The 27,566-nt window shown below is 43.5% G+C and overlaps 1 protein-coding gene across 1 annotated transcript in view; it reads left to right on the plus strand.

The window, feature by feature from the left end:
- Positions 1-27,566, plus strand: part of gemin5 (gem (nuclear organelle) associated protein 5) — a 55,916-nt gene that overhangs the window by 20,474 nt on the left and 7,876 nt on the right. The window contains exons 11-22 of the mRNA XM_080748594.1: positions 3,769-3,899; positions 6,684-6,757; positions 8,602-8,783; positions 13,787-13,926; positions 17,547-17,718; positions 18,141-18,269; positions 18,727-18,840; positions 19,983-20,045; positions 20,368-20,496; positions 21,227-21,322; positions 22,578-22,715; positions 27,148-27,295. Of these exons, the coding sequence (XP_080604720.1) occupies positions 3,769-3,899; positions 6,684-6,757; positions 8,602-8,783; positions 13,787-13,926; positions 17,547-17,718; positions 18,141-18,269; positions 18,727-18,840; positions 19,983-20,045; positions 20,368-20,496; positions 21,227-21,322; positions 22,578-22,715; positions 27,148-27,295 (1,516 nt within the window). The remainder of the gene's footprint in view (positions 1-3,768; positions 3,900-6,683; positions 6,758-8,601; positions 8,784-13,786; positions 13,927-17,546; positions 17,719-18,140; positions 18,270-18,726; positions 18,841-19,982; positions 20,046-20,367; positions 20,497-21,226; positions 21,323-22,577; positions 22,716-27,147; positions 27,296-27,566) is intronic.

The raw sequence follows: 27,566 nt of genomic DNA on the forward strand, positions 1-27,566 counted from the left end.
CATTTTGACACCAATTTAACACATACGCTGCCCTTTTAAAAATGTACATTTTCATGCTCCCAGTCTTCATAGACTGCCATGTAATCCATAGTGCACAGATCATGCACCACGTGTGTGTGTGCGCTGTTCACAGCTTTCAAACAAAAAAAAATCCGCTTGGTTCAGGCATTTATGAGATAGCAGCCATTATGTTTTCTTCAAATGTAAACAAACATGTCTGCCATGTTTGAAAGATGGGGTTGGTATGGGATCAAACATGCAATTTCGCCATCGCGATCATGCCTAGTAGATAGAAGGAAGTCCACATTTGTATGTATTTTTTTAAATTCAAAAACAGCCCCAAACTGGGGCGTGGCTGCGTCAACAACGGGAGTAACTCGGATATGCATACGGTCACAACCTTCACTTAAACTCACAGCCCCCTAAGCCATTGTTCCTTTGGCGCCGGGCCTGAGTACAGTACTTAAAGGTGATACACCATGCATTTAAAAAGTATTTATGTCATATTGTTTATGTCCCAAAAAGGATTTTCAAAAGGTTTGAGGCTAAATTACTCCTGAATAGAGAGCCTCTCATTTTTGAATGGCATTTTCAGCTGCAGTACCACCTTTGGCCTGAACTGCGCCCCCCCTTCAAAAACGTCCGTTTATGACGTCACAAACGGCAGCAAATCTGGACAGCCTGTTTTGAGAACCCGTGGGATGCTTTGAACCTCCACCTTCCCAAAACCGGAGAAAGACACAACGGTCTGAAATGGGACTTTGTGAGGATAGAAGGTGCTAGTGGGACCCCAAAAAAAGGTTTTAAAATAGGAAAAGTGAATTTTCATGGTGTATCACCTTTAAGTAAATGTACTTAGTCACTGTACACCACTGCCCTGGTCTAGTTCCACACCGGAATAAACCTGAGCCAGCAGAAATCCCAACAAAGACGGCGACAGACAAACAGAGAACACGGAGAGTGCAGGAGAAAGGCCAAGGAAAAAAGCTAGTGAGTCAGCGAAAGATGGAACAACAACAGCAACCCCAGACACACACACACACACACACACACACACACACACACACACACACACACACACACACACACACACACACACACACACACACAGGGACGTGCTGGCCATTGGGAAAAGCGGGACAACTCCCGGGCAGAAACCTCATATCTCCAAGTTTCAAATTGATACATTTTTTCGCAAAACCCTGCTTCATCATACAAGGCCATTGCACAAAAGTAGTGACAACAGCAGATCTACAAGCACACAACGCCTCGCGGTGCGAGGCGTTGTGTGCTTGTAGATCGGCTATTTTCACTAGTTTAAATCATTTTTAAAATGATAAATACAAAACAAACGGTTTTGGACAAACAAGGTTTCCACCCGACAACGACAAAATATAACTCATGTACAGTAATTGTCCCACAGGCTCGTCACTTGTCATGATCTGAAATGGCAAATCATTGAGTAGCAGCAGCGCTATAGAGAGAGATCTCTCTCTATAGCGTGCAATGAGGGCCTCTCCAACTCTTTTTCCCGGGCTGAATCAGGGGCCCAGCATGTCCCTGCACACACCCCTAAAACATCCCCAGACACATTGCTGATCTACCCGCCACTAATTAGGCGGTGCCTCCGAAAAAGCGCTTACGCCCCGCTTCTTCCCTCCAGAGCCACTCGCGGGGCAAAAATCAAGATGTTTGCCGAGTTAATTTTCACCAGCTGTCGCCGGATGACATTTTGATTAGCGGCATCAGTCACGCCGGCCGCCGTACGGCCGTAAAAGAAACACAAAACGTAATTGTCGTTGCCGCGCGCTCGGGGAGAGAAAATGAGCTGACGTGTTTGAAAAAGCGAACAAAGCGATGCTGCTATTGTGTTTGTGACGGCGCTGGCATGGCTTCAGCTCACACTTGAGTTCCGCTCGTGTTCCGTCTTCTCAAGGTGACGTTGCTTTAGTGCAGTGGTTCTCAACCTCTTCAGGCCGCGACCCAAAAATAATCATAATTTAACTGAGGACCCCCCCCACCCTGACGAGCAGTAAGAGTTAAGGATGAAAATTGCAAGGGAAATGGGTTGTTTACTGTTGAGTGAGAAAACAATGTTGCACATTGTGTTAAACATCTGGGGAAAAATCCAAGCCCAGGCACTCACGGTGGATCTGTACTGTAGGTAAAAGCCCTTTATTCTATATGGGCTGCAAACATGAGCGACTTTAAGCCACGCTACGGCTACGGCAGATGACAACGGTAACCGGAAATGATCAGCGCTCGATAGAACAACCTGCCCGCCGTCGCAGCCGTCCCTACAACGGCAGAGGCTAGCTTCGTCTACAACGCCTGCTGCATAGTCGAGGCGCCATGGGAACCAAAGCGTTCAGTAACAGGGTTGGGACCCTGTCGCGGAAGGCTGTTGCTTAATGATTTTGACCGCTATGGCGATTACGTCATTGTAGCCGCAGTCCCGCCTCGCGCTGCGGTTGTAGAAACGGTCTGCTTAAACTGGCTATTAAAAGACCGCAACGCGTGTCGGCTCGCGCCTTCTTCAGGGTGTGATGTTTTTGTAATATTTTGGTATGCCTTTCTGGCATATTCTTCCTCTTTTGAATAGTTGAAATGTAGTTACGAGCGTGGACAAAGCGTTGCTGTGTTTAGTCTCTGGTGGGGTCAGGGGAGGGGGGGGGGATGTGAGGTCCTGTAAGCTGCGTGGTTCGTCTTCACTCAGCCAGACTGTGCTGTTTGTCACGCCTAACACACACTGACAGTGTGTGTCTGCAGTCCATCTACTGGGCTGCAGACTGTGAAGGTGATATCCGTCATAGAGCTAGTAAAGGTCCCCCCCCCTCCCCCCCCTTTTTTTTCTTTTTTTTGTCCTACATAAAAAACAAAAACAAACAAAAAGAACATTTATTTATTTATGTATTTATTTCTATATTTAAAAAGTCACAACTTTTCATCAGGATTAAAATTATTTTTAAAATTTCTCAAAAGTATTTCATGAATAAAAAAGGTGTGATACATTTCCATAAAAAAGAGAGAAACATTTAAGAAGTGAAGTAAGACGGTGAAGTTTAGCAGATCTACAAGCTCACAACACATTGAGTGGAATTTATTAAATTGTATTCATAAGCTGCTGATGTTCACACAAGTACAACACAAAGTGTGTGGGTGTGTATAGTACAAATAGCTGATATACAAGCTCACAACTTATCATGTGGCATTTATAAAACTGTCACCATAAATTGCTAATGTGCACTAGGGCATTCACCAAATATTCGAATATCAAAGTCACTGTTCGACATTGTTCACCGAAGTCGAATATTTGCTTATTATTATTGTTTTCTCTTTAAAAAAAATATAGTTTATAAAGCTTGGCTAGAGAGGAAGTCATAAGAATGATTTGTCAATGCCCCTGGTGGATGAATTTGTTAATGCTCTATACCAGGGGTTCTCAAACCTTTTTAGGCCTTGACCCCCAAAATAAACATATTTCAACTGAGGACCCCACCCTGACAAATTGTAGGTATTACATTTAATGTGACTCGGTTCTGCAGATAAATATTGTGAAAATAGCAGATCTACATGCTCACAACGCCTTGCAACGCATGTAGATCGTCTATTTTCGCCTCTTGCTTACTTAATATTTGACAGTTTGGCCAGTCCTGTCGAATATTCGACTATTCGAACACTTTGAGGTCGTATAATTCGAATAAAAATCACTATTCGTGAATGCCCTAATGTGCACACACCCACGATGCAAACATGTGTGTCCTCTAGGCGGGGACCGGCCGTCCCACACTCTGTACAGCTGTGCGGGCGAGGGCAACATCCTCCAGCACGACCCCTGGAACCTGTCGGGAGACGCGGCCGACGTGGACAAACTCATCAGAGACACCAACGGCATCAAGGTAAGAGGTGGACAAATCTCACTGCGTAGATCCAGGGGTCTTCGACGCTTTCAAACCAAGGACCTCTTAGCTGAGAGAGAGAGAGATGGAGCAGGTTGTATGAAATTGTGTTGCAGTTTTCATAAACAGATTCGTAGACTTGTTTGACAGCACTGTCGTCAGTCTGTTTGCTTTGTGTCATTGTGTTTTCTTCAGACATTTAACTCATTTGCTGCCAAGGCCGAAAATCCCGTAAAAATCCCATTGTACCTCCCTGCCAAGCCCGTAAATCCCGAAAATTAAAAAAATCAAAAAAAAAATCATTTTTTTTTTTTTTTTTTTTTTTAATTTTGACCCCAAAAAATGTTGTAGGCATGATAGCAATCGCGAAATCGCATGTTTAACCCCCATAGCAACCCCATCTTTCAAGCATGGCAGCCATCTTTGTTTACATTTTAGGAAAACATAATGGCTGTTATCTCATGAATGCCTGAACGGATTTCCATTCGGATTTTTTTGTTTGAAAGCTGTGAGCAATGTGGACACACGTGGTGCATGATCTAGGCATGGGTGTGCATGATCCGTGCACTATGAATTACATGGAAGTCTATGGAGACTTATGGCAGGTGGGAGTACGAAGGTATTGTTAAATGGCAGCAGATGAGTTAACCACTTGATGGGTATGGGTATCCAGAGTCCCTCAGGGCTCAATGCTAGTGTCTTTTATCCAGAGTCCCTCAGGGCTCAATTCTAGTGTCTTTTCTGTTATCTGTTATTGTGGGGAAAGCTTCCGCTGACAGATTTCTTTTCATGTTCTGAAATCCCATAAAGCAAATAAAGAGGCGGGGTTTCCTGCACCTTTAAGTACTGTACTTAAGTACAGTTTTGAGGTATTTGCAATTTACTTCAGTGTTTCCAATTTCCAATACTTTTACTGCTACTCCAATACTTCTCTAGTCCAAATACTGAGTTACACATGTGGGTGCGCGCACACGCACGCACGCACGCACGCACGCGCGCACACGCGCGCGCGTACACACACACAAACACACAAGTGAGCACCGCTCTCTTCACACCGGTGTGATTGTTGACATCATGTGTACGTCACATGTAACCATATCCACTAACCTATTTAAGTGCTGACGCACACAGTAAGACAGAATTAATTTAGAAGGTGGAACTTACTCACTCTCATGTGAAATGTTTCGTTGGACCATTCACCTAAAAGGGCTTCCAGAAATACCGTATGATGCTGCTGTAGCAGTGAACCACAAAGTGTACTGCTTTAGAGGGGACTTTATCGAGTCCAAGCGTCGGACTGAGGTGGATGTCTTCAACACAGTGTCTTTATGCTGGACCAGGTTGCCCCCAGAGACACCTGGAAGAGGACAACGTCTCCTTGAGGTTCACCCCATGCTCTGCAGCCGCACAGCTGTGCTGATTGACCCTTTCATCTACATCTGGGGGGGACTTACTGACACATGGAACAACAGCGAGGTGCTTTATGCATTTGATGTTGACGCCCATAAAATGCTCACACCCAGGGTTTCTGGGACTGCTCCAGAGGGGAGGCGGGGCCACTCAGCCTGTGTCTTTGGGAACGTCATATTTGTCTATGGAGGATACTCGAGTAAATACACTAATGACATGTTCAAGTTGGACACCACCACGATGGTCTGGTCTTTAATTAACACCAGAGGAACTCCTCCACCTGCTTCATACTGGCACTCTGCCACCATCATCGGGACAAAGATGTATGTGTTTGGGGGCAGGGGGAACGGGGTGAACTACAACACCATCAGTGTGTTTGACACAGAGACCAACTGCTGGCTGAACACACATTCAGCAAGGTTTCGCCCAGAAGGACGCGCCGGTAATTCAGTCTATACCTACAATGGAGAGCTGTACATATTTGGTGGCTGGCAATGGTGATCACTTTAACGATCTGTGGAAATTCAGTCCAGCGACCTTCACCTGGAAGAAGGTTGAGTCCAAAGGGAATGTTCCAAGTTTAAGAACCTATTGTAACACACTAAGGAGGTTCATGGTATGCTGTTGCATGGTGGGAGATCGTATCATCCTCTTTGGAGGATATAGATCATACGACACAGTCAATGATGACCTGTACATCTTAGACTTGAGTCCTAGTCTGAAGACATTATGCAAGCTGGCAGTTATTCAGTACGGTCTGGAGCAATCTGGACTCCCACACAACATCAGCTGGGAACTGGTAGCCATGACAACCAATAGAAGATTTAACAGACCACTAAGAAGAGGAAACATTTTCAAAGTAAAACATGTATAGAAGAATACAGCAGATAACAATTCCAAATATGGAGTTCCATGCTGACTTCATCAATCAAGAGATCCACAGTGAAGCCACACATATTGTTCTGGTTTTGATTATTTTCCCTTTTTTTTTTTTTTTTTTTTGGCAAAGATGTTTTACTGAGCAAAAACAGGAAGCTAAAATATACACCTTCAGACCTGAAGATGTATTTATTTGCTGGTCGCCTTACTTTGTCACTCTGCTCAGTGTTGGTTGAAAATAAAATGTGTCCCGACGCTCATGGACGGATTAACCCCCGCGAGGGCCCCTGGCCTATCATTTTTTAGGGCCCCCCCACTTTTCGACGCTTTATGTTTATGTTTTGTGCTTGCTCTTTGGACTGTACACTACAGTACTCTTTTTCTTTTTCTTACTTTGTAACTTGTAACCTTAAACTGCTGTGCTGCCTCTGGGCAACTGAATTTCCCCTGTGGGATAATAAAGGTAATTATCTATCTCTTTGTTTCTTCCTGCAGCACAAGCTGTCTGCACACACAGACATCAGCTGGAAGCCAGACAACAGCGTGGTCGCCATAGGCAACGAGGACGGGTGAGTCACGCGTGTTTTCTGTGTTGTTCTCAAGCTTTCCCAAACTTTTTTGTCTCGGGGCACCCCTATAAATAGTTTTTTAAATCCGAGGCACCCCTACATTATAATTTTCACTCCCAGCACCTTATTTATAGCATATCGTCGTTGTCGGGTCGTTTTGTATTTATCATCTATAAAATGTATTAAACTAGTAAAAACAGCAGATCTACAAGCACACAACGCAAGGTTTTTGCCCGACAGTGACGATATTCTTTAGTGATTATGTTGCAAGGGAAATGTTGAGATATTAGCCATTTTGGTTAGAACTGACTGAAAATAACTTTGTTCTTCAAAGTTTAAAATTATACTAAGTGTCCAAATAAATTCCAAATATTTTCAAATTATCTCGCGACACCTGACTGCTGTCACGGCACCCCAGTGTGCCCCGTCACCCACTTTGAAAACCCCTGCCCTAGTTGATATGTATTTGGCCACGGACCCCCATCAGAAGAGAAAACACTCTGAGAGAATAGCAGATGTACAGCAGCACTGTGAGCTTGTATATCTGCACATTTTTGAGAACCCCTGTTCTCAACCAATGTTCTAAAGAAAAAAAAATTAATCGTTGATAACTTGATAGTGCCAGTACCGAGACATGTTGCTAGAATAGACAGTCATGCATTTATTGGATCGTGATCACGTCAAACGTATTGCATAATGGTGATTAGATTAGATTAGATTAGATTAGTTTATTTGATCAACTCATATACATTTATACAAGTCATACATCCACAAAAGCATAATCACTGTTTAAGGTGATCAAAAGGAATAGGCTGAAGCTATAAAAGCTTATGAATGCCTAACCTACGTATACCTGGTTTAAAATACATTGACAGGGTTCCCACGGTCATGAAATTCCAGGAAATATTTTGAAAAATATTTTTCCAGTACTGTAAAAGTTTTGGAATTGATCAAGGGTCCTGGAAGGTCCTGGAAAAATAGCTATGCATTGTCTTTGGTTATTGATCTTGTTAATACCTCTGAAATGACAAATTAAACATTGGCCAAATTGTCAAATATTAGAGTCAGAAAATAGCAGATCTACATGCTCATAACACCTCGCAATGAGCATGTAGATCTGCTATTTTCACAATAAAACCGTGTTATACAAAATTCCTCAACTCTTAGTGCCGGGGTCCCCAGTTCAAATATGATTATTTCGGGGGTCACGGCCTGAAAAGGTTGAGAACCACTGGCATACACTACCTGTCTTTGTGCATTGCGCATAGGAGTAAGCAACTTGTTATTGAGCTGAATTATAGTTAATATAGTCCTGGAAATCGGGTTAAATATTCTGGAAAAGTTTTGGAAATTAATTGGTAAAAATGTGTGGTAACTCTGCATTGATATGTTATGAAAGTGTTCAAATTGACCATATAAAGAGAATGTAAATAAAAAGAAACTGTAATTTCATGCCCAAAATACATTGGCATAATAACAGATCAAAGAGTGCCTGTCCTACACATTCATGGTTAAGTTTAAGGAGTGTACAGGTTCACCATATAAAGAAAAGACAATGCAAATAAAGGAAACTTAATAAAGGGAAAAACCCATATACATCAACAATAGCAAATCAAAGAATGCCTATCCTACATTTTCATGTTGTAAGATACAGAAATATGTTATAAGAGTAACAAGTTCACCTTCAAAAGAGAATGAAAATGGAATAAAAACTAGAATCCCTATGAAGCTATTGCCATTCATACCTAGTGATACTAGTATCACTAGTTATACCTACTTTAGTGATACTAAACTACTCCTCATGTCGAAGAAAACCTGTAGTGTCTTTTGTTTGTTTGTCCCAGGTCCATAGACGTGTACGAGGCTCCCAGTCTGAGGCAGCTGTGCAGCATCCAGCAGCATCACAAGATCATCAACTGTCTGCGTTGGCATGGCGACCATGGCCCGCAGCCTCAGCACCACTCCCTGCTGGCGTCCGGATCCACCAACGCCGTGGTCTTTGTGCACGACCTGCGCTCCGTCATAGGTCAGTTTATACTAACGTTACACTGTGGTCTTTGTGCACGACCTGCGCTCCGTCATAGGTCAGTTTATACTAACGTTACACCGTGGTCTTTGTGCACGACCTGCGCTCCGTCATAGGTCAGTTTATACTAACGTTACACTGTGGTCTTTGTGCACGACCTGCGCTCCGTCATAGGTCAGGTTATACTAATGTTACACTGTGGTCTACGTACACGACCTGCGCTCCGTCATAGGTCAGTTTATACTAACGTTACACTGGTCTATGTGCACGACCTGCGCTCCGTCATACAGTAGGTCAGTTTATACTAACGTTACACTGTGGTCTTTGTGCACGACCTGCGCTCCGTCATAGGTCAGTTTATACTAACGTTACACCGTGGTCTTTGTGCACGACCTGCGCTCCGTCATAGGTCAGTTTATACTAACGTTACACCGTGGTCTTTGTGCACGACCTGCGCTCTGTCATAGGTCAGTTTATACTAACGTTACACCGTGGTCTTTGTGCACGACCTGCGCTCCGTCATAGGTCAGTTTATACTAACGTTACACCGTGGTCTTTGTGCACGACCTGCGCTCCGTCATAGGTCAGTTTATACTAACGTTACACCGTGGTCTTTGTGCACGACCTGCGCTCCGTCATAGGTCAGTTTATACTAACGTTACACTGTGGTCTTTGTGCACGACCTGCGCTCCGTCATAGGTCAGTTTATCCCATACATGGGCAACAGGCGGCCCGGGGGCCACATGCGGCCCGGGGGTCACAGGTTAATACCGAAATACTGAATATATTATTGATTTCAGCTGTTACAATGCCAAACATGTCCTGCTTTAATTCCGTCAGTCTATATTAGTAGCTTAATGACTGGTATAGTAGTATTAGAATGTCTTTTTTTATGTCCAATGTATTTGTATTTAGGTTCATAAAGTTAACATGAAACGTAAATCAAATTGTTACATTTCAGGATTCCAATTAAAAAATAACAACAATTAATTCAGGATTTCAAATCAAAAGAAGCAAAAATAGCCGATCTACAAGCTCAAAACGCATCGCAGCGTGATGCGTTTTGAGCTTGTCGATCTGCTATTTTTGCTTCTTTTGTATGAGATGCTAGAATGACAAAGTAGGAGCAATATGCAATGTGGCCCTCTGGAGTGAAGGTGGAAATATTGTGGCCCTCTCCATCATCAACGTTGCCCACCCCTGGTTTATACTAACGTTACACTGTGGTCTACGTACACGACCTGCGCCTCACCCTAAAAATTACACACATTGAAGCCTTAAAGGGATATTTCATATTTTGAAATGAATTGAGTAATTATCACGCCGAGGAAGGTTTTGGGCTGAACCGTTCGTCAGTCGTTTGCTGCTGCTGGGTCGTTATCCTAAAAGGACTTTTACGAGAGTGATGTGGATCTTTTCAAGATACTGTACTTGACTCTTTTTCCAAGCAGTGTTAATTTTGTTGACTAAAACAATGATTTATCTTTTATTTTTTTCCACTGAAGGAAAGTAAATAAAAACGAACCTATGACTAAAACTCATATCAATCAACAAATAAAAAGGGAGGGACTAGTTGAGAAGAGATCCAGTAGAACTAAAAGTAATTTTATGTTTGGTTGCACCTTGGTGTTGCGCTCTGAAAATCGCAGATCTACAAGCTCACAACTTAAAAAGGTAGGGTAAGGGATATTTCTGTTAAAATAAGTGTTAAATAGCTCTATATTCTGATAGTACTCATTGATATAGAGTGCAGTGTATAGAGTTCAGCAGCAGGGGGCTCTCTGTCTCTACATGTCTTTAGCAAACAGAACATTCTTTTTCTTTTTTCTTTTTTTTTTTTGTCCAGGATACCCATTTTAATCCAATCAGGAGAGGGAATGTGCACAGGATACTGGAAAAAACTAGTAAATTTAGAAGAAATGACACTAAGCAGTGAGCAGACAGAATTGAAACTGGAAAACTGTCAGATTTAAGCTAAGACATTGATACTTTCTCCTGAGCAGAGACAGGGAGACCCCTATAACTGAACACTCATTAACAGGGGTCTTCAACCTGGGGTCCGGGGGGGACTGCCCATAAGTCCGAAGGTTCATTAGTCCGAAGGTTCATTAGTCCGAATTTAGTTAAAGTTACTGAGGTTAAGGTTAGAGTTCTTAACACATTCGGACTAATGAACCCTCGGACTAATGAACCTTCGGACTAATGAACCTTCGGACCAATGCTATGGCACCGGTCCGGGACCCCTAGGGGGTCCTCAGAGTTACTACAGGGGGTCCTCCAAATCTTTGAGTGATAGAAACTTTTTTTCGTTTTCTTTTTTTATATTAACCACTTGAACCCTAGTGTCCATATTCTGAGAACTTTAGCCAAAAATAGTAGATCTACAAGCTTGTAGATCGGCTATTTTTGGCAAAGAGGTTTGGTGTAGAGGGGAAAAAGAGCAGACTAAGTACAGAGTGATAGGTCAAGTGTTTTAAGTATTGACAGTTCAAGTGGTTAAATATCTGAAAACACAAATTGACATGAATCCAAAATACACTGATAATTGTGCTGTTAAACAATGAAACTATATGGAATTTATGAGGGATCCTTGGCCTTAAAACGTTGAAGACCCCTGCTCTATAAAAATGATTACCATCTAAAGCTTTAACCTTTTTAACAATACATAAATACAAACACATTTAGTTTCTACCAATATTATTTATCCTACTTTTCTTAATTTCAAAACGCTGAGGAACTTGGCTATACTGGCTGGCCACGAATAGTAGATCTTATGAAGGAAGCCGAGGGCCATAAAATCTGTCCTGGTGCCAGGATAGGCCCCTGGGCCGGACGTTGGACATGTGTGTTTTAAGTGGTGCTTCATACTGGAAGGTTTTTCCATAAATTGGCCAAGTGGGAGGCTAGCAGCTCGCTAAGCCTTTAGGTCAGCGTTTGTTGTTTTAGTATGGATCCCCATGTGAAGCAGTGGTGGACAAAGGACACAACCCCAATACTTTGGTCAAAAGTACAGATTCTCCTGGTCAAATGTTACTCCACTACAAGTGAAAGTTGCTCTGTCAAATTTGTACTTAAAAATACTTCAGTGTTGAAAGGTCCTTGCTTTTCCTTGGTTTTTCCGAGATGTTCAAAAAATAGCAGATCTACTAGCTCACAAAGTGTCACGATGCAATCACTATTTTCACTTGTATTTGAAATAAGGCTCAAGTGTTTCATTCATAACATACTTATGTATCCATAAGGTACAGATACTCAACATAATGTAGTTAAGTGCAGTGCTCAAGTAAATGTACTTAATTGTCCATAACTGTAACACAGACTATTCCTTTTCCTGGGGTTCACAGGGGGTCCACAGGGCCTTGTTGTGAGGGACCCCCTCATCTCCTGCTTATTGCATACTTCTCCCTAGGATCGTTAGCTGGCTTAACACTTTGTCTGTTTTCTGCTGAAACTGCAGAGACTTATGACTTGTAATCAACCCTGTGAGATCTAAGGTTTCTGCCCGACAGTAACGACTTTATTGTCGATTAATGTACCCGTCCAAAGTGTGCACATAGCTAGAAATGTGAAGAATAAAAAGTAAAGTGCTGTTAAAAGCAGACCTTTGACGGCATTTCAAAGTAAGAGCTCTCTGAGTTTGCTCTTTACGAATTGCGTGTTCATAGTATTTCCCCTGTGAAGAAAACGTTATTTCCCCTGTGCACAGGTGTGTAAAATGAGCCCATCTATTTTGCTAAAGGTACTCTAATGAAGGGCGAAGTTGCTAGCTTGTAGATCTGTTCTTTTTGCCCGAGTCTGTCTTTTGGTGCGTTGATACACAATGTTGTAAGAGCCTCCTTATTGCATTGATTACTATAGGACAGGGGTCTTCAACAGGGGGCCCAGAGTTACTACAGGGGGTCCTCCAAATGTTTGTGTGATAGAAACTTGTTTCTCCTTTTTTATATTAACCACTTGAACCCTAACGTCCATATACTGAGAATAGACAAAAATAGCAGATCTACAAGCTCACAACTTGTGAGCTTGTAGATCGGCTATTTTCTGCAAAGAGGTTTGGTGTAGAGGGGAAAAAAGATCACACTAAGTACAGAGTGAAAGGTCAAGTTTATTAAGTATTGAGAGTTCAAGTGGTTAAATATCTGAAAACACAAATTTACATGAACGCAAAATACACAGATATATGGTATCTATGGGTTGTGGGGGGTCCCTACTTCATCGCTCTCAGCTGAAGACCCCTGCTATAGGAAATGGGTTAAAATACTTCTATGGAAAGGTTGTGTGGGAACCCTGGTGCCTGAGCATAGCAGCTGGTATATGTTCATGATACAGACATTAAGGTGCAAGAAGAGCATAGCATGTCGTGCATGAGATTAAGGTACAGAGTATCGGCTTGGGACCCCCCACCCTGACAAGCACTTGGAATTGCAGGCATTACATGTAGTTTGACTCTGTTCCACAGATAAATATTGTGAAAATAGCAGCTTGTAGATCGGCTATTTTCACAATGTTTGCCTCTTTCTCATGTAATATTTGGTATTGGCACACTTGGTGCCAAACCTTTGCTCTCCCTACTCTCCCTACTTCCTACTTCTGGTTTCGGCATGATCGCGAAATGCATGTTTGACTCCCAGAACAGCTCTAACATGGCAGCCATGTTTGTTTACATTTGGAGAAAACACTAGAGCCTATATCTTTTGAAATCCTGAACGGATTTCCAAGCGGATTTTTTTGTTTTTTTGTTTGAAAGCCGTGAATGGCGTGCACACATGTGGTGCATGATCTGTGCATTATCCGTGCATGACCCATGAACCAGTGACTTAACCCATTTAGGCCTAGAATTATTGAATGCTTTAACCAGTGAGAAATAGCAGATATACAAGTATCACAGTGCGGCACCGAGTGCCGCACTGCAAGCTTGTAGATCTGCTATTTTTCAATAGTTAAAGCATAAAATAATGATACACAATAATGTGTACCCGCACCTTTTTCGATGTGTTCCACAGAGAATCCTCCAGCCAGTTCTGTGCTCATCACTGAGCCCTACAGGAGCCTGTCTGGTCACACGGCCAAGATCACTGGGCTGGCCTGGAGCCCTCACCATGACGCACGCCTGGTCACTGTCTGTTACGATGGCACCGCCCAGGTCAGTGTCTTAGTGTTACTGTCTGTTTACTGTTTGTTACTGGTTTTCAGGACGGCTCGGTTAGGCCAGTGGTTCTCAACCTTTTCAGGCCGCGACCCCCCAAATAATCATATTTTAACTTGGGACCCCCCCCCCCCCCCCCCACCCTGACGAGCACTAAGAGATGTGGAATTACATTTTGTATAACATGGTTCTATTGTGAAAATAGCAGATCTACATGCTCACAACGCCTCGCAACAATAGTTGTTGTGAGGACAGACAGACAGACAGACAGACAGACAGACAGACATAATTAATAATGGCAGGGCCACCAACATGTGGAATGCCCTACCAATAGCCATGAAACTACCCCAGCAGCTGCATTACCTGGTCAGAGATGACTGCTATTACAGTCTATCGCCACAAGATGTCTCCTTTCTCCAGTGCATATATATCGTCCATTTGTGTCCCAGCACCCCCAGCAGCTAGTCATCTCGGGGACTGTCATTATTCCCTGTAGCCAAAATGATTTTTTTTTTTTTTTTGCTCTTTTTTTTTTTATGCCACAACAGCATCTCATAATATCTAGGCTACATTTCACTTAAACGCCAGAGCTTAACTCTGCATGTAAATAAGACTTTTTTTAATTAATGTGAGAGATCGGTACATAATTCTGTTAGTCCTCCCAGTTTATATTAGCTAAAATGCTAACTAGCCAGCCTTTGTTAGCCGTTTGTAGCCAAATGCGGTAATATCGGGACTCCATTACTTAGCGAAGCAACCCACAGTATTTATCCCATTAATTTAATGCCACGTGTGTTCCAAATGAACAATTATTAACCACGTAATGTATGATTTTGTGTATTATTATTTATTATTCTTCCGCCGTTCTTGACTTCCGCTGTTTCTTCTTCTACGCTGGTGAAATGATCCTGGAGCGGCCTGGAGACGTCTGTGACGTATGCTCCGGTGCGGAAGCTTCCTTTGTCACTGAGTTAGCTTAGCATTGAATAGATCAGTGTCGTCCTAAACTATCTAATTCTAACGTTCAGGGCGTTTGTTTTTTTGGACAATAAATTGACAGCCAAGAAAACATGGATGGAATGCAATCGTTCACTCGCCGTCGGAAAGTTGACTTTAGAGTAGACTATTCTGGTTGACTGGCTATGAGTGGCTAACGGCTAACGCTAGCTAGCGTTAGCTAGCTCTAGCTGCAGCGCTAGCTGCAGGCTATAAACAAATAAAACGTGACCCAACTCTATTGTTGCTCTCTTCTACAAGCTCACAACGTGAGGCGGTTAAGCCTGTAGATTGTGTTTTATTATCAGGTCAAATAATCCTTCTGATTGAAGTTACACAAACACTGATTATGCTACATTTAGCACAGTTAGCCCTGTTGCACACGTCATAAATTCACTTCAACCTCGTGTTGAGCAGTTAATCCTATTTGCTACGTACGTCTACAAAAACCTTCATATTTCAAAGATAACGTGCTTACTGAAGTCTCACAGATGTCACAGTATGGTACGCTCAAGCAGAATTACCCGTATCTTTCGTATTGTTTAATAAACTGCATTTTAATCCGATCAGATGCCATTTTCTGTTGTTTTTCAGCCATGCGACCCCATCGGTTGCGAGGTGTACTGCACTTAGATACATTAATACCTTTTTAAGGAAACGACGACCGATCGGATTAAAATGCTCCTCATTAAATAATACGATCATTACGGGACATTCTGCTGGAGCGTACCCTATGGTGACATCTGTGAGCCTTCACTAAGCAATTTATCTTTGTAATCTGACCGTTTGTGTAGACGTATGTAGCAAATTGGTTAAACTGCTTCACGGTTGGCGCACTGTAGCGTCTTTACATTTAGCCCAATAATGCTTGAGATGCTGTTGTGGCATTATCTTTTTAGAGAGCAATAACTAAAGTTTAAAACATACATAAACCACTTTAGCCCTATGTTATACCAAGGCTATTTGAAAATAGACGATCTACAAGCTCACAACGCATTGCGGTGCGACGCGTTGTGAGCTTGTAGATCTGCTATTTTCAAACATTTTGTACTTTTACTTTTGGTACTTTAAGTACATTTGGATACCAATACTTTTGTACTTTTACTCAAGTACATTTTTTATTCTGGACTTTTACTTGTAACAGAGTGATTCTACATTGCAGAATTGATACTTTACTTTATTATAAAATGTTGGTACTTTTTCCACCACTGTGTAAACGTTTGTGTTCCCTTAATGATCCCTTAATGCTGACCCAATCAAACAAAGTAACGCTACGTTTCCAGCCAACAACATTTGACAAATTGACCATTTAGACAGGCTGCTGTTGCTAAAGGATAAAATAAAAACAGTTGGTTTCCTTTCAGTGTATTCAAAGATCATTATGGGGAGAAACAACAGCACTTTATTGACCTGGGGCTGCTATGTTCCCACACTTAACTGATTGATGTCAAGTCTGGATATAAAAACTTGTCATATAAAACGTGTCAGTTGTTAATGTCAGTGTTTCTCAACCTTTTTTCTGCATGGGCACACTTTTCTTGTCCCCAGAATCCATGGGCACGCCAACGGGGGTGTAAATATCGTCACTGTCGGGAAGAAACCTTGCATCTCCAAGTTTCAAATTTGTATGTTTCTTCGCAAAGTAAAGCCCTGCTTCATCATGCAAGGCTGTCACACAACAGTAGTGAAAACAGCAGATCTACAAGCACACAACTTGTGTGCTTGTAGATCGGCTGTTTTCACTAGTTTAAATCTTTTTCAAAATGATAAATACAATACTGGCTTTCAAGCAGTTTCAAGGGGCACACGTGACCCTTCTCAGGGGCACACCAAAGGTCCCCAGCCACAGTGGTTGAGAAACAGTGGTTTATGTCACAATGAGTCAATCAATGTGTTTGAAATGTGATTTCTCTGCCCATCGCATCGCGACACGTTGTGAGCTTGTAGATCAAGTGCTCAAGTGAAAAAAGGGCACCTTGTGCCGACTGCCTAGTAGTTAGGGATGGGCAGTGTTGCATTGGTGATTCAATGTTTGGGGGGACGTGATTTGAATGATGTCATGCGGACGGCGCTTACACCTACATTACAGGAGTTAACAGGTTTAGACAATGGTCTATTGATATGCATACTATCTATGTATCTATGTATGTAGGTAGGTGTCCCCCTACAGCCAATAAGGGACCAGCATTCCTGGTGATAATGTCAGCAGAGTTTGGTATATAAGAGCGCTCTCGGATGTCTTCATTAACGTGCGAAGACATTAGGGACATGAGGCTAGCAGCGCACACCTCGTGGCGTGCTCTGCTAGCGCACAATTATAAAAATGACATTACATTCACCCATTCACGCACACATTCATACACCGGTGGCGGAGGAAACCATGCAAGGCACCAACCTGCTCACCGGGAGCAACTAGGGGCTCAAGGACTCTTCGACATTAACTCAGGGGGAGCCCGGATTCGAACTGGGAACCCTTCTCTAACAACGGTTTCTCTACCCCTGAGCTATGCCGCCCCAAGTAGGCCTGCTTGAGCGTGAGGCGCAAGTTGGCACCTGGACAAAGTGCAGTACTAGTTACTATTATTACTAGTGTTGTTGATATGTGATGTCTCCTGTGCCAGGTGTGGGACGTGCAGCAGGAGGCGGGTGTGTGTAACTACCGGGACCACCGGGGTCGTCTGCTGTGCGTGGACTGGTCCCCCGTGGACCCCGACGTGGTGTGGACCGGAGCCGACGACTTCACCGTGCAGGAGTGGAGGGTGTCGCAGCAGGAGTTCACGGCGCCACCTAAAGGTGACTGCCGGCCAGTACTGGGGCCTGGGGGGACAACGTCTTTTGTACTGTTTGTAGGAGTCAATTGTCTGACTGTGTTCGCTGCGGCAGTGGAGCTGGTCATTGACCATAGACCACACACACACACACACACACACACACACACACGCATATTTATTTTCATGCAATATTTGTGAGGACAAGGAGAATCATTTTTGAAACTCATTGTAACTCATTTCACCTCAATATTATTTATCACCTTGATTATTGAGTGATAGACTGTCAATTTTCTGCTATTTCTGGTGAATGTTCACACTCAGAACCCTTTGGCGTGCAAACATAGACTGAAAAAAGGAAATGGACACTAGCGTCACGCCATTGCGAAGAGGGTTTGCCCCTTCTGTGTAATTAAAACATCTCTGTTGTTCTACCTCTGCTCTCAGGGAAGAAGGGTGCAGAGCTGAGGGACAAACCCAAACCCAAAAGCAAAGCAAAGAAGAAGAAAGCGGGAGCTTCGGGGACAGGAGGTGGTGGACCCAGCCCATGTCCCTCTGTCAACGGAGACAACACGGGTAAGAAAGAACCACTTCATTCACTGTCCCACACTTAAAGGAGAACTTCAACCATTTTCAGCCTCATCTCAATAGACTAGATTTTCTCAGTGGGGCAGCCATGATTGCAGTGTCAAGCTTATTTTATACCCATACATGGAGATCCCTATCTGAACCAGCTACACAGATATGGGCCATGTCTTTGGCTCTTTGCCATCTGGCCAGTGATATATATTGATTACATCAGGGATCTTTATATATGGGCATAAAAGGGATTCTGGGGAATACCCATATATGGACTTTTACATAGGTGATGTCGCCTGTGATATCACCTGTGTTGTCATAGTGATGTGTCTACACGGACGCGTACAAGCTGTGACATTTCTCATGGTAAACTGCGACCTCGGTCGCAATCATTTGGCATAACTACATTTATAAGCAAATGTAGCCATTTTCTCAAGAGATGTCATTCTTTTAGGTAAGGGGGGACGAGGAGCAGAGAGCTCACTATCAGGAGGACGGGAGACTCCCGATGCAGATGATGAAGAGGAGAAGAGGAGTGGCAGCCTTCCTCTACCTCCCTCTTCACCAGGTAACAGCACCACAGTGTTGCGTTTGTCATTGGTGTTTATGCGGCACTCGCATGGCGCAGCGGTAAAGTCCCTGCCCAGTGCCCACCACCATGGAGGTTGTGGGTTCTAATCCACTGTGGTACATCTGTATTTGTTGGGCATCTATACCAATTAGGGCTGTCACGTTTATGACATTTTACCTGACTATTAATTGTCACTCAAATAATTGCGATTAACGATTTAATTGTGTTTTTGTCATTGACAATTACATTTCTGCTTGGCTTGTAGGCTTTGAAGTTGCACATGGTAAAGATGACACATAACCTAAATATACAAAGAAATTAAGGACATATTTGACAACTTTACACTTGAAAAAGAACATTGATAGTGAAAATAGCTCTTCTACATTCTCTTGTAGATCTGCTATTTCCACTATTTTTAAAATGTTAGAACATAATAAAAAAATCAACATATACGATTATGACAATTATCACAATATAATTGCGATTACCGTATGTCAAATAATTGCGATTATGTCAAATAATTATTAATAATTAGACGATTATGTAATAATTGTGACAGCCCTATCCGTGTTTTTTTACATTTCGAGGTCTCCCCTCAACTCTGGCAGTATACAAATACGGGTCCATTTGGTTCCATTTGTATGCTGTCAAAGTTACAGACTTGTATTTGTCAATTTAGACCTCCATAAAGGAACCCACAAAGTCCCTGGAATCCACTTTGAGAACCACTGCTCTATACGAACACAATTGGCCTGTGTTTGGGGGAGGGAAGCTGGGCGGTGAGGGTTATATTTACAACAGCAGTGTCCTCCCGGTGGGGGCTCCTCACTGGGAGGTCAGCCGGTAGGGTACAACGGCATGGGCAACACAGATACTGTATGTGTGGTGGAATTAACTGGGAAAGAAAATATAAATAATTTATGCACCTCATGAACATTATACATTGTGTGTGTGTGTGTGTGTGTGTGTGTGTGTGTGTGTGTGTGTGTGTGTGTGTGTGTGTGTGTGTGTGTGTGTGTGTGTGTGTGTGTGTGTGTGTGTGTGTGTGTGTGTGTGTGTGTGTGTGTGTGTGTGTGTGTGTGTGTGTGTGTGTGTGTGTGTGTGTGTGTGTGTGTGTGTGTGTACGCGCGCGCGTTCAGCCAGCAGTGATACATTGGAGTGGAGAAAGCCCTCTACTACATCAAAGACCAAAGAAAGACCAGGTATGCGTGTTTCATTCAATACCATTAAAAAGAATTGTTCTGTTGCCCCCCCGTCCCGTCCGCTTGCACGCATGCCGTGATTACTTTTAGGTGGAGCAAATACATATTAGTTATTATAATGATGATCGGCTTGGCTCTTCTTTTTTTCTTTTTCTCTTTTTTTTCTCTCTCATCTTTTAGTGCCCTTTGGCAGCATGATGCCCGACGCACAGTGCGTCGTGCCCGTCATGGTAGCGGCACTGTGTATTCAGTGTGTGTGTACATGGTTGATGTGTATTCAGTGTGTGTGTACATGGTTGTGTGTCGGTGTCTCTCTGTCCAGACGTAGTGACGTCCCTGAAGAAGCGGAAGCTTCGCTCCCTGCTTCCTCTCAGTACGTCCATGGACCACCGACCCAGAGACCTGCAGCTGCAAGACTGTCTGACCCTGGCCGCGCTCACACACAAGCACAGTGAGTCTCTCTCATACACACACACACGCACGCACGCACGCACGCACGCACGCACACACACACACACACACACACACACACACACACACACACACACACTAAGTCTGGAATTCTAAATGTCTAAAGTTTTTTTCAAAAGTTAGTACACAATATAAAGACAAAATCTACAAAATCCTTTGAAAAAAGCAGACATACAAGCTCACTTGTGTTGCATTGTGATGCGCTGTGAGCTTGTAGATCTGCTATTTTCAAATAGCAGAGTCTGTCAGAGTTTGACTGATGTTGTGAAGTTGTGTGTAGGTGTTTAAGCTAAATCTGCAAAGTAAACTAAAGTGGTCAAATAATAGTAATGCAGTAAAAGTGCAATGTTTGCCTTAGTTTATTAACTCATTTGCTGCCCCCTCCCGAGTTGCCCGAGTTATTCCCGTACTCTGACGCCGCCACGCCCGTGTTTCCCGAGTTTTGGGCCATTTTGGAAAATATCTTTTGAAAAATGATTTTTGGACCTCCTTCTATCTACTAGGCATGATCGCGATCGTGAAATTGCATGTTTGACCCCCATACCAACCTCATCTTTCAAACACTGTCACATTCACGCCTTGCAGATGAGGTATTTAGAAAACACAAAGAGAGCAAAAATGAATTCATCTTCATGAATACATATAATTAGACAAGTTAGAATTGTCCCACAAGCAACACGTGTCATGTATAATGTTGTGTGTGTCTCCAGCGCCCCCTGCTGGCTGTGTTCCAGGCCAGGGAGAGTACATCCATCTGGGTCTGTTCACAGACAGACAGGCCCTGTACCACATGCTACAGGAAGAAGGTAATAATAACTGCAATTGCAATAATAACTAAATTTAACACATTTATGGATAAGGTACTGTAGTTTTTGGGTTAAAACTGTTGTTGTTTTTTTGTTTTTTTTGTAAAGCATTATTTTGTGATAGTAATCATTGCTATAGAGGGTCTGTTACAGTAAAGGACTTTGCAACAGGTGCGATTTTCAACAATTGCGTATTTTTTTCTTCCATTTGCTGCATGATTAAAACACGTTGGATTTGGTGTGCAAGGCTGCGCGGAATCCGCGCTGCGTATCCAAAAAGGACTCATAAAAGGAGTGATGAGTTTTTACCGCATGCGACAAGACGCACAAATCGAACTGGGTTCGATCGGGGAAAAAACGCACTGCCGCAACCACCTGCCGCACGGCAAATTTGGAGCCGGTGTGCATGAATGAGGTCATAGAGAATCATTGCTTTCTTTAAAAAAATGAAATCGTAATTTTTTTTTGTGCGAAAAGCACGCAAGACCTTGACAGGGGTCTCTCCAGCTCTTTAATAAACAGAAAATACATTTTCAGCTGTGTGTAAAATGCCAGCCAATCAGGAAAGTATCAGCTCATTTCTTTGTGTCCTCCAATTGCACTTGTTTTATCTGTAGTCTGTGCAAGATTTCCCTCCGTATTGGATACAAGGGGTATCCCGACCTACTGTAAAAATGCATTTTCTGTTTACGGAAGAGCCGGGGAGACTCCTGTTACTGAACAAACACTCTATAGCAATGAGTTCTATCAGAATATAGAGCTATTTAACACTTATCTAAACCAAAGAAAATCACTTGACTTACCCTACCTTTTTAAACTCTCAACGCTACAAACGGGTCCCGACTAGGGCATTAACGAAAAAGTCGACTTCATTACACAAGTCGACTCCCACCAGAGAAAGTCGGAAGTCAAAGTTGAACAAAATACATACTACTTTCTATTGTGAAAATAGCAGATCTACATGTTCACAACACCTCGCAATTCGATGCGTTGTGAGCATGTAGATCGGCTATTTTCACAATTTCTGCCTCTATATATTTGACATTTTGAAACATTTTTAATTCGTCATTTTAGAGGCATTAAAAAGTCCTTAAATTGGCACTTTAGAAATGTGAAGATACCCTCTATATACTTAAACTTTATGTTTGGTTAGGTTACAGTTGAGTGAGAAAACAATGTTTCACATTAAGTTAATCATCTGGGGACTCCCCCTGGCATATGTTTTCAAATGGGACTTGCTGTTGTGTTGTGACAGAGGAGGGCCACGCCGAGGCAGCGCACTACGACTCCATCCCCTACCTGAGACTGTGGAGCGGTGACCTGCAGGGGGCGCTGCAGCTGGCCACCGAGAGGGGAGAGCTCAGTGACCACCTGCTGTCCCTGGCCCCTATGGGTGAGTTACACTGCACCTGCCAGGACCTCTAGTACTGCTGGTTTTATCTCCTACTAGGACCTCTTGTACTGCTGGTTTTATCTCCTACTAGGACCTCTTGTACTGCTGGTTTTATCTCCTACCAGGACCTCTAGTACTGCTGGTTGTATCTCCTACCAGGACCTCTAGTACTGCTGGTTTTATCTCCTACCAGGACCTCTAGTACTGCTGGTTTTATCTCCTACCAGGACCTCTAGTACTGCTGGTTTTATCTCCTACCAGGACCTCTAGTACTGCTGGTTTTATCTCCTACCAGGACCTCTAGTACTGCTGGTTTTATCTCCTACCAGGACCTCTAGTACTGCTGGTTTTATCTCCTGCCAGGACCTCTAGTACTGCTGGTTGTATCTCCTACCAGGACCTCTAGTACTGCTGGTTTTATCTCCTACTAGGACCTCTAGTACTGCTGGACCTCTAGTACTGCTGGTTTTATCTCCTACCAGGACCTCTAGTACTGCTGGTTTTATCTCCTACCAGGACCTCTAGTACTGCTGGTTTTATCTCCTACCAGGACCTCTTGTACTGCTGGTTTTATCTCCTACCAGGACCTCTAGTACTGCTGGTTGTATCTCCTACCAGGACCTCTAGTACTGCTGGTTTTATCTCCTACCAGGACCTCTAGTACTGCTGCTTTTATCTCCTGCCAGGACCTCTAGTACTGCTGGTTTTATCTCCTACCAGGACCTCTAGTACTGCTGGTTTTATCTCCTGCCAGGACCTCTAGTACTGCTGGTTGTATCTCCTACCAGGACCTCTAGTACTGCTGGTTTTATCTCCTACCCGGACCTCTAGTACTGCTGGTTTTATCTCCTGCCAGGACCTCTAGTACTGCTGGTTTTATCTCCTACCAGGACCTCTAGTACTGCTGGTTTTATCTCCTGCCAGGACCTCTAGTACTGCTGGTTTTATCTCCTACCAGGACCTCTTGTACTGCTGGTTTTATCTCCTACCAGGACCTCTAGTACTGCTGGTTTTATCTCCTGCCAGGACCTCTAGTACTGCTGGTTTTATCTCCTACTAGGACCTCTTGTACTGCTGGTTTTATCTCCTACCAGGACCTCTAGTACTGCTGGTTGTATCTCCTACCAGGACCTCTAGTACTGCTGGTTTTATCTCCTACCAGGACCTCTTGTACTGCTGGTTTTATCTCCTACCAGGACCTCTAGTACTGCTGGTTGTATCTCCTACCAGGACCTCTAGTACTGCTGGTTTTATCTCCTACCAGGACCTCTAGTACTGCTGGTTTTATCTCCTGCCAGGACCTCTAGTACTGCTGGTTTTATCTCCTACCAGGACCTCTAGTACTGCTGGTTTTATCTCCTGCCAGGACCTCTAGTACTGCTGGTTTTATCTCCTACCAGGACCTCTTGTACTGCTGGTTTTATCTCCTACCAGGACCTCTAGTACTGCTGGTTTTATCTCCTGCCAGGACCTCTAGTACTGCTGGTTTTATCTCCTACTAGGACCTCTTGTACTGCTGGTTTTATCTCCTACCAGGACCTCTAGTACTGCTGGTTGTATCTCCTACCAGGACCCGACCTCTAGTACTGCTGGTTTTATCTCCTACTAGGACCTCTTGTACTGCTGGTTTTATCTCCTACCAGGACCTCTAGTACTGCTGGTTGTATCTCCTACCAGGACCTCTAGTACTGCTGGTTTTATCTCCTACCAGGACCTCTAGTACTGCTGGTTTTATCTCCTGCCAGGACCTCTAGTACTGCTGGTTTTATCTCCTACCAGGACCTCTAGTACTGCTGGTTTTATCTCCTGCCAGGACCTCTAGTACTGCTGGTTTTATCTCCTACCAGGACCTCTTGTACTGCTGGTTTTATCTCCTACCAGGACCTCTAGTACTGCTGGTTTTATCTCCTGCCAGGACCTCTAGTACTGCTGGTTTTATCTCCTACTAGGACCTCTTGTACTGCTGGTTTTATCTCCTACCAGGACCTCTAGTACTGCTGGTTGTATCTCCTACCAGGACCCGACCTCTAGTACTGCTGGTTTTATCTCCTACTAGGACCTCTTGTACTGCTGGTTTTATATCCTACCAGGACCTCTAGTACTGCTGGTTGTATCTCCTACCAGGACCTCTAGTACTGCTGGTTTTATCTCCTACCAGGACCTCTAGTACTGCTGGTTTTATCTCCTACCAGGACCTCTAGTACTGCTGGTTGTATCTCCTACCAGGACCTCTAGTACTGCTGGTTGTATCTCCTACCAGGACCTCTAGTACTGCTGGTTTTATATCCTACCAGGACCTCTAGTAATGCTGGTTTTATCTCCTACTAGGACCTCTAGTACTGCTGGTTTGTGAGTGAGTCTGCAGTTCTAATTGAAATGGGAAATTCATTCCACTGAATTAATATGTATAAACGTATGTGTAAACATGAATCTACTCAACACTGAGGATATTGCTGTCAAACAAGTCTGACGCGAACTATTAAATCTATGAAAAACACTATTTTATACAATGTGTAGTGGGGGTCCCTGATCCATCTCTCTGAGTTAAAGGGGTTCCTATCCTGATATAAAGCAGTGGTTCTCAACCTTTTCAGGCAGCGACATTCAAATGGACCTGTTAGGCTCCATTTGGTTCCATTTGTACACTGTCAGAGTTAAGGGGAGACCTTGAAATGTGAAAGTTTGAAAATTGTTTGATTGAAGTATTTATTAGAAGATTGCATAGGGAAAGGTATAGTTTCATGACCGTACAGTACACTGGTACAAGGTCAAATACAAGGAAACTCAGGTAAGTCTCGCAGCTTATTTCCAAGGAGATCCTTCTCTTTAACTCATATAACATTGAATGACAGACGGTTGTAATCAAAAACAACAATGACAATGTGAAGGTATTTACAAAGAAGGGTCAGGGGGATGGATACGGTTAGGCTAGGTTTATTGTTACCAGTTTTGAGTGGCAGCCGCCTGTAAGTGGTTTTTCAGAACGGTTTTAAAGGAAGTTGGGGGTTTGCACTCCTTTAAAGGGGAAGACCACCCATTTTCAATATTGAACTATGTCATTAATATACCTTAGAGGAGTTGTGTGGAAATAGAAAAAAAAAGTCCCCTCCCTTCAAATTTTGGGGTTTGTATTGTAAAGTACAACTTGATGACATCACACCATTGTACTTTACAAAATCCCCCCCCCCCCCCCCCCCCCACAACTCCTCTAAGTTATATGAAAGGAGCTATAGTCAACTTTTTCTTGAAAAACGGATGCTAAAATAAAAATAATGTTTCGAAAATATATTATAAAAAGAAATAGGCTTCATACATGTGATTCTATTCAAAAATAACATTATTTTTATTTTAGCATCCGTTTTTCAAGAAAAAGTTGACTATAGCTCCTTTAATGACTGATTGAAAATGGGTGGTCTTCCCCTTTAAGACCTTCGGTAGGCCGTTCCACATTTTGGTGCTATAGCAGTAGAACGAATTTGACCCTTTGAGTCGACTCTGGATTGAACATGGCACTGCCTCTAGAAACACTGCAGTATGCTATAATGTGGTGTTGTGTTGCGTTGCAGAGGGGTACCAGGTGTGGACCAGGCCCTGGTACACAGTATAATGTGGTGTGGTGTTGCGTTGCAGCAGGGTACCAGGTGTGGACCAGGCCCTGGTACACAGTATAATGTGGTGTGGTGTTGCGTTGCAGAGGGGTACCAGGTGTGGACCAGGCCCTGGTACACAGTATAATGTGGTGTTGTATTGCGTTGCAGCAGGGTACCAGGTGTGGACCAGGCCCTGGTACACAGTATAATGTGGTGTTGTATTGCGTTGCAGCAGGGTACCAGGTGTGGACCAGGCCCTGGTACACAGTATAATGTGGTGTTGTGTTGCGTTGCAGCGGGGTACCAGGTGTGGACCAGGACGGCCATGGTATACAGTATAACAGGGCTCCCCAATAGGCGGCCCGCAGGCCGCAAATGGCCCGCGGGGGCTACTGTCTGGCCCACACCAAGCCAAGTAATAATGGTGGTATAAGAGCAGCAACAACACTAGTATATCGTCGTTGTCGGGTGGAAATCTCGTATCTCCAAATTTGTACGTTCTTTTGCAAATCATACAAGGCCGTCGCACAAAAGTAGTGAAAACAGCCTATCTACAAGCACACAACGCCTCGCACCGCGAGGCGTTGTGTGCTTGTAGATAGGCTGTTTTCACTTGTTAAAATATTTTTTTTAAATGATAAATGCAAAACGAACTGTTTTGGACCTACAAGATTTTCACCCGACAATGACAATGTCTGAACTGTCGCTGGAGTAGCGGGAACGCCACCGCCGCCCCCTGCAATGCTGTGGCCCTCGGCTTGGTACCCTAGACATGATTTGGCCCTTGGGGAAAACTAAATGGGGAATCCTGCAGTATAATGTGGTGTTGTGTTGCGTTGCAGCGGGGTACCAGGTGTGGACCAGGACGGTGGAGGCCTACGTCAAGCAGCTGTGTCTGGCGGAGCAGCACCTGAAGGCAGCCTCCTACCTGCTGTCCATCAACAAGGTGTACCAGGCCATAGAGCTGCTGCACTGCAACAAGCTCTACAGGTACTGTACACACAACTATAGGGACGGGACGATGATCGTTATCATCGTTTATCGTGATTAAAAAAAAACAATAATCGTATCGTTGAGATTTAAATTTATCATGAAATTATCCTCTGCCATGCACTGGGATCAATTCGCCTTTTATTTGCCGAGCTGCATACCATTTAAATCTATAATTAGTCAAATGGACCTGGAGATAATGTACTTGATACAGTCTTTTGACTCTCTACCAAATCTCTTTGCCAAAACATGACGCATTATGAGCTTGTAT

This window comes from Nannobrachium achirus (genome assembly GCF_963921795.1).
Source record: "Nannobrachium achirus genome assembly, chromosome: 19".
Taxonomy (NCBI): domain Eukaryota; kingdom Metazoa; phylum Chordata; class Actinopteri; order Myctophiformes; family Myctophidae; genus Nannobrachium; species Nannobrachium achirus.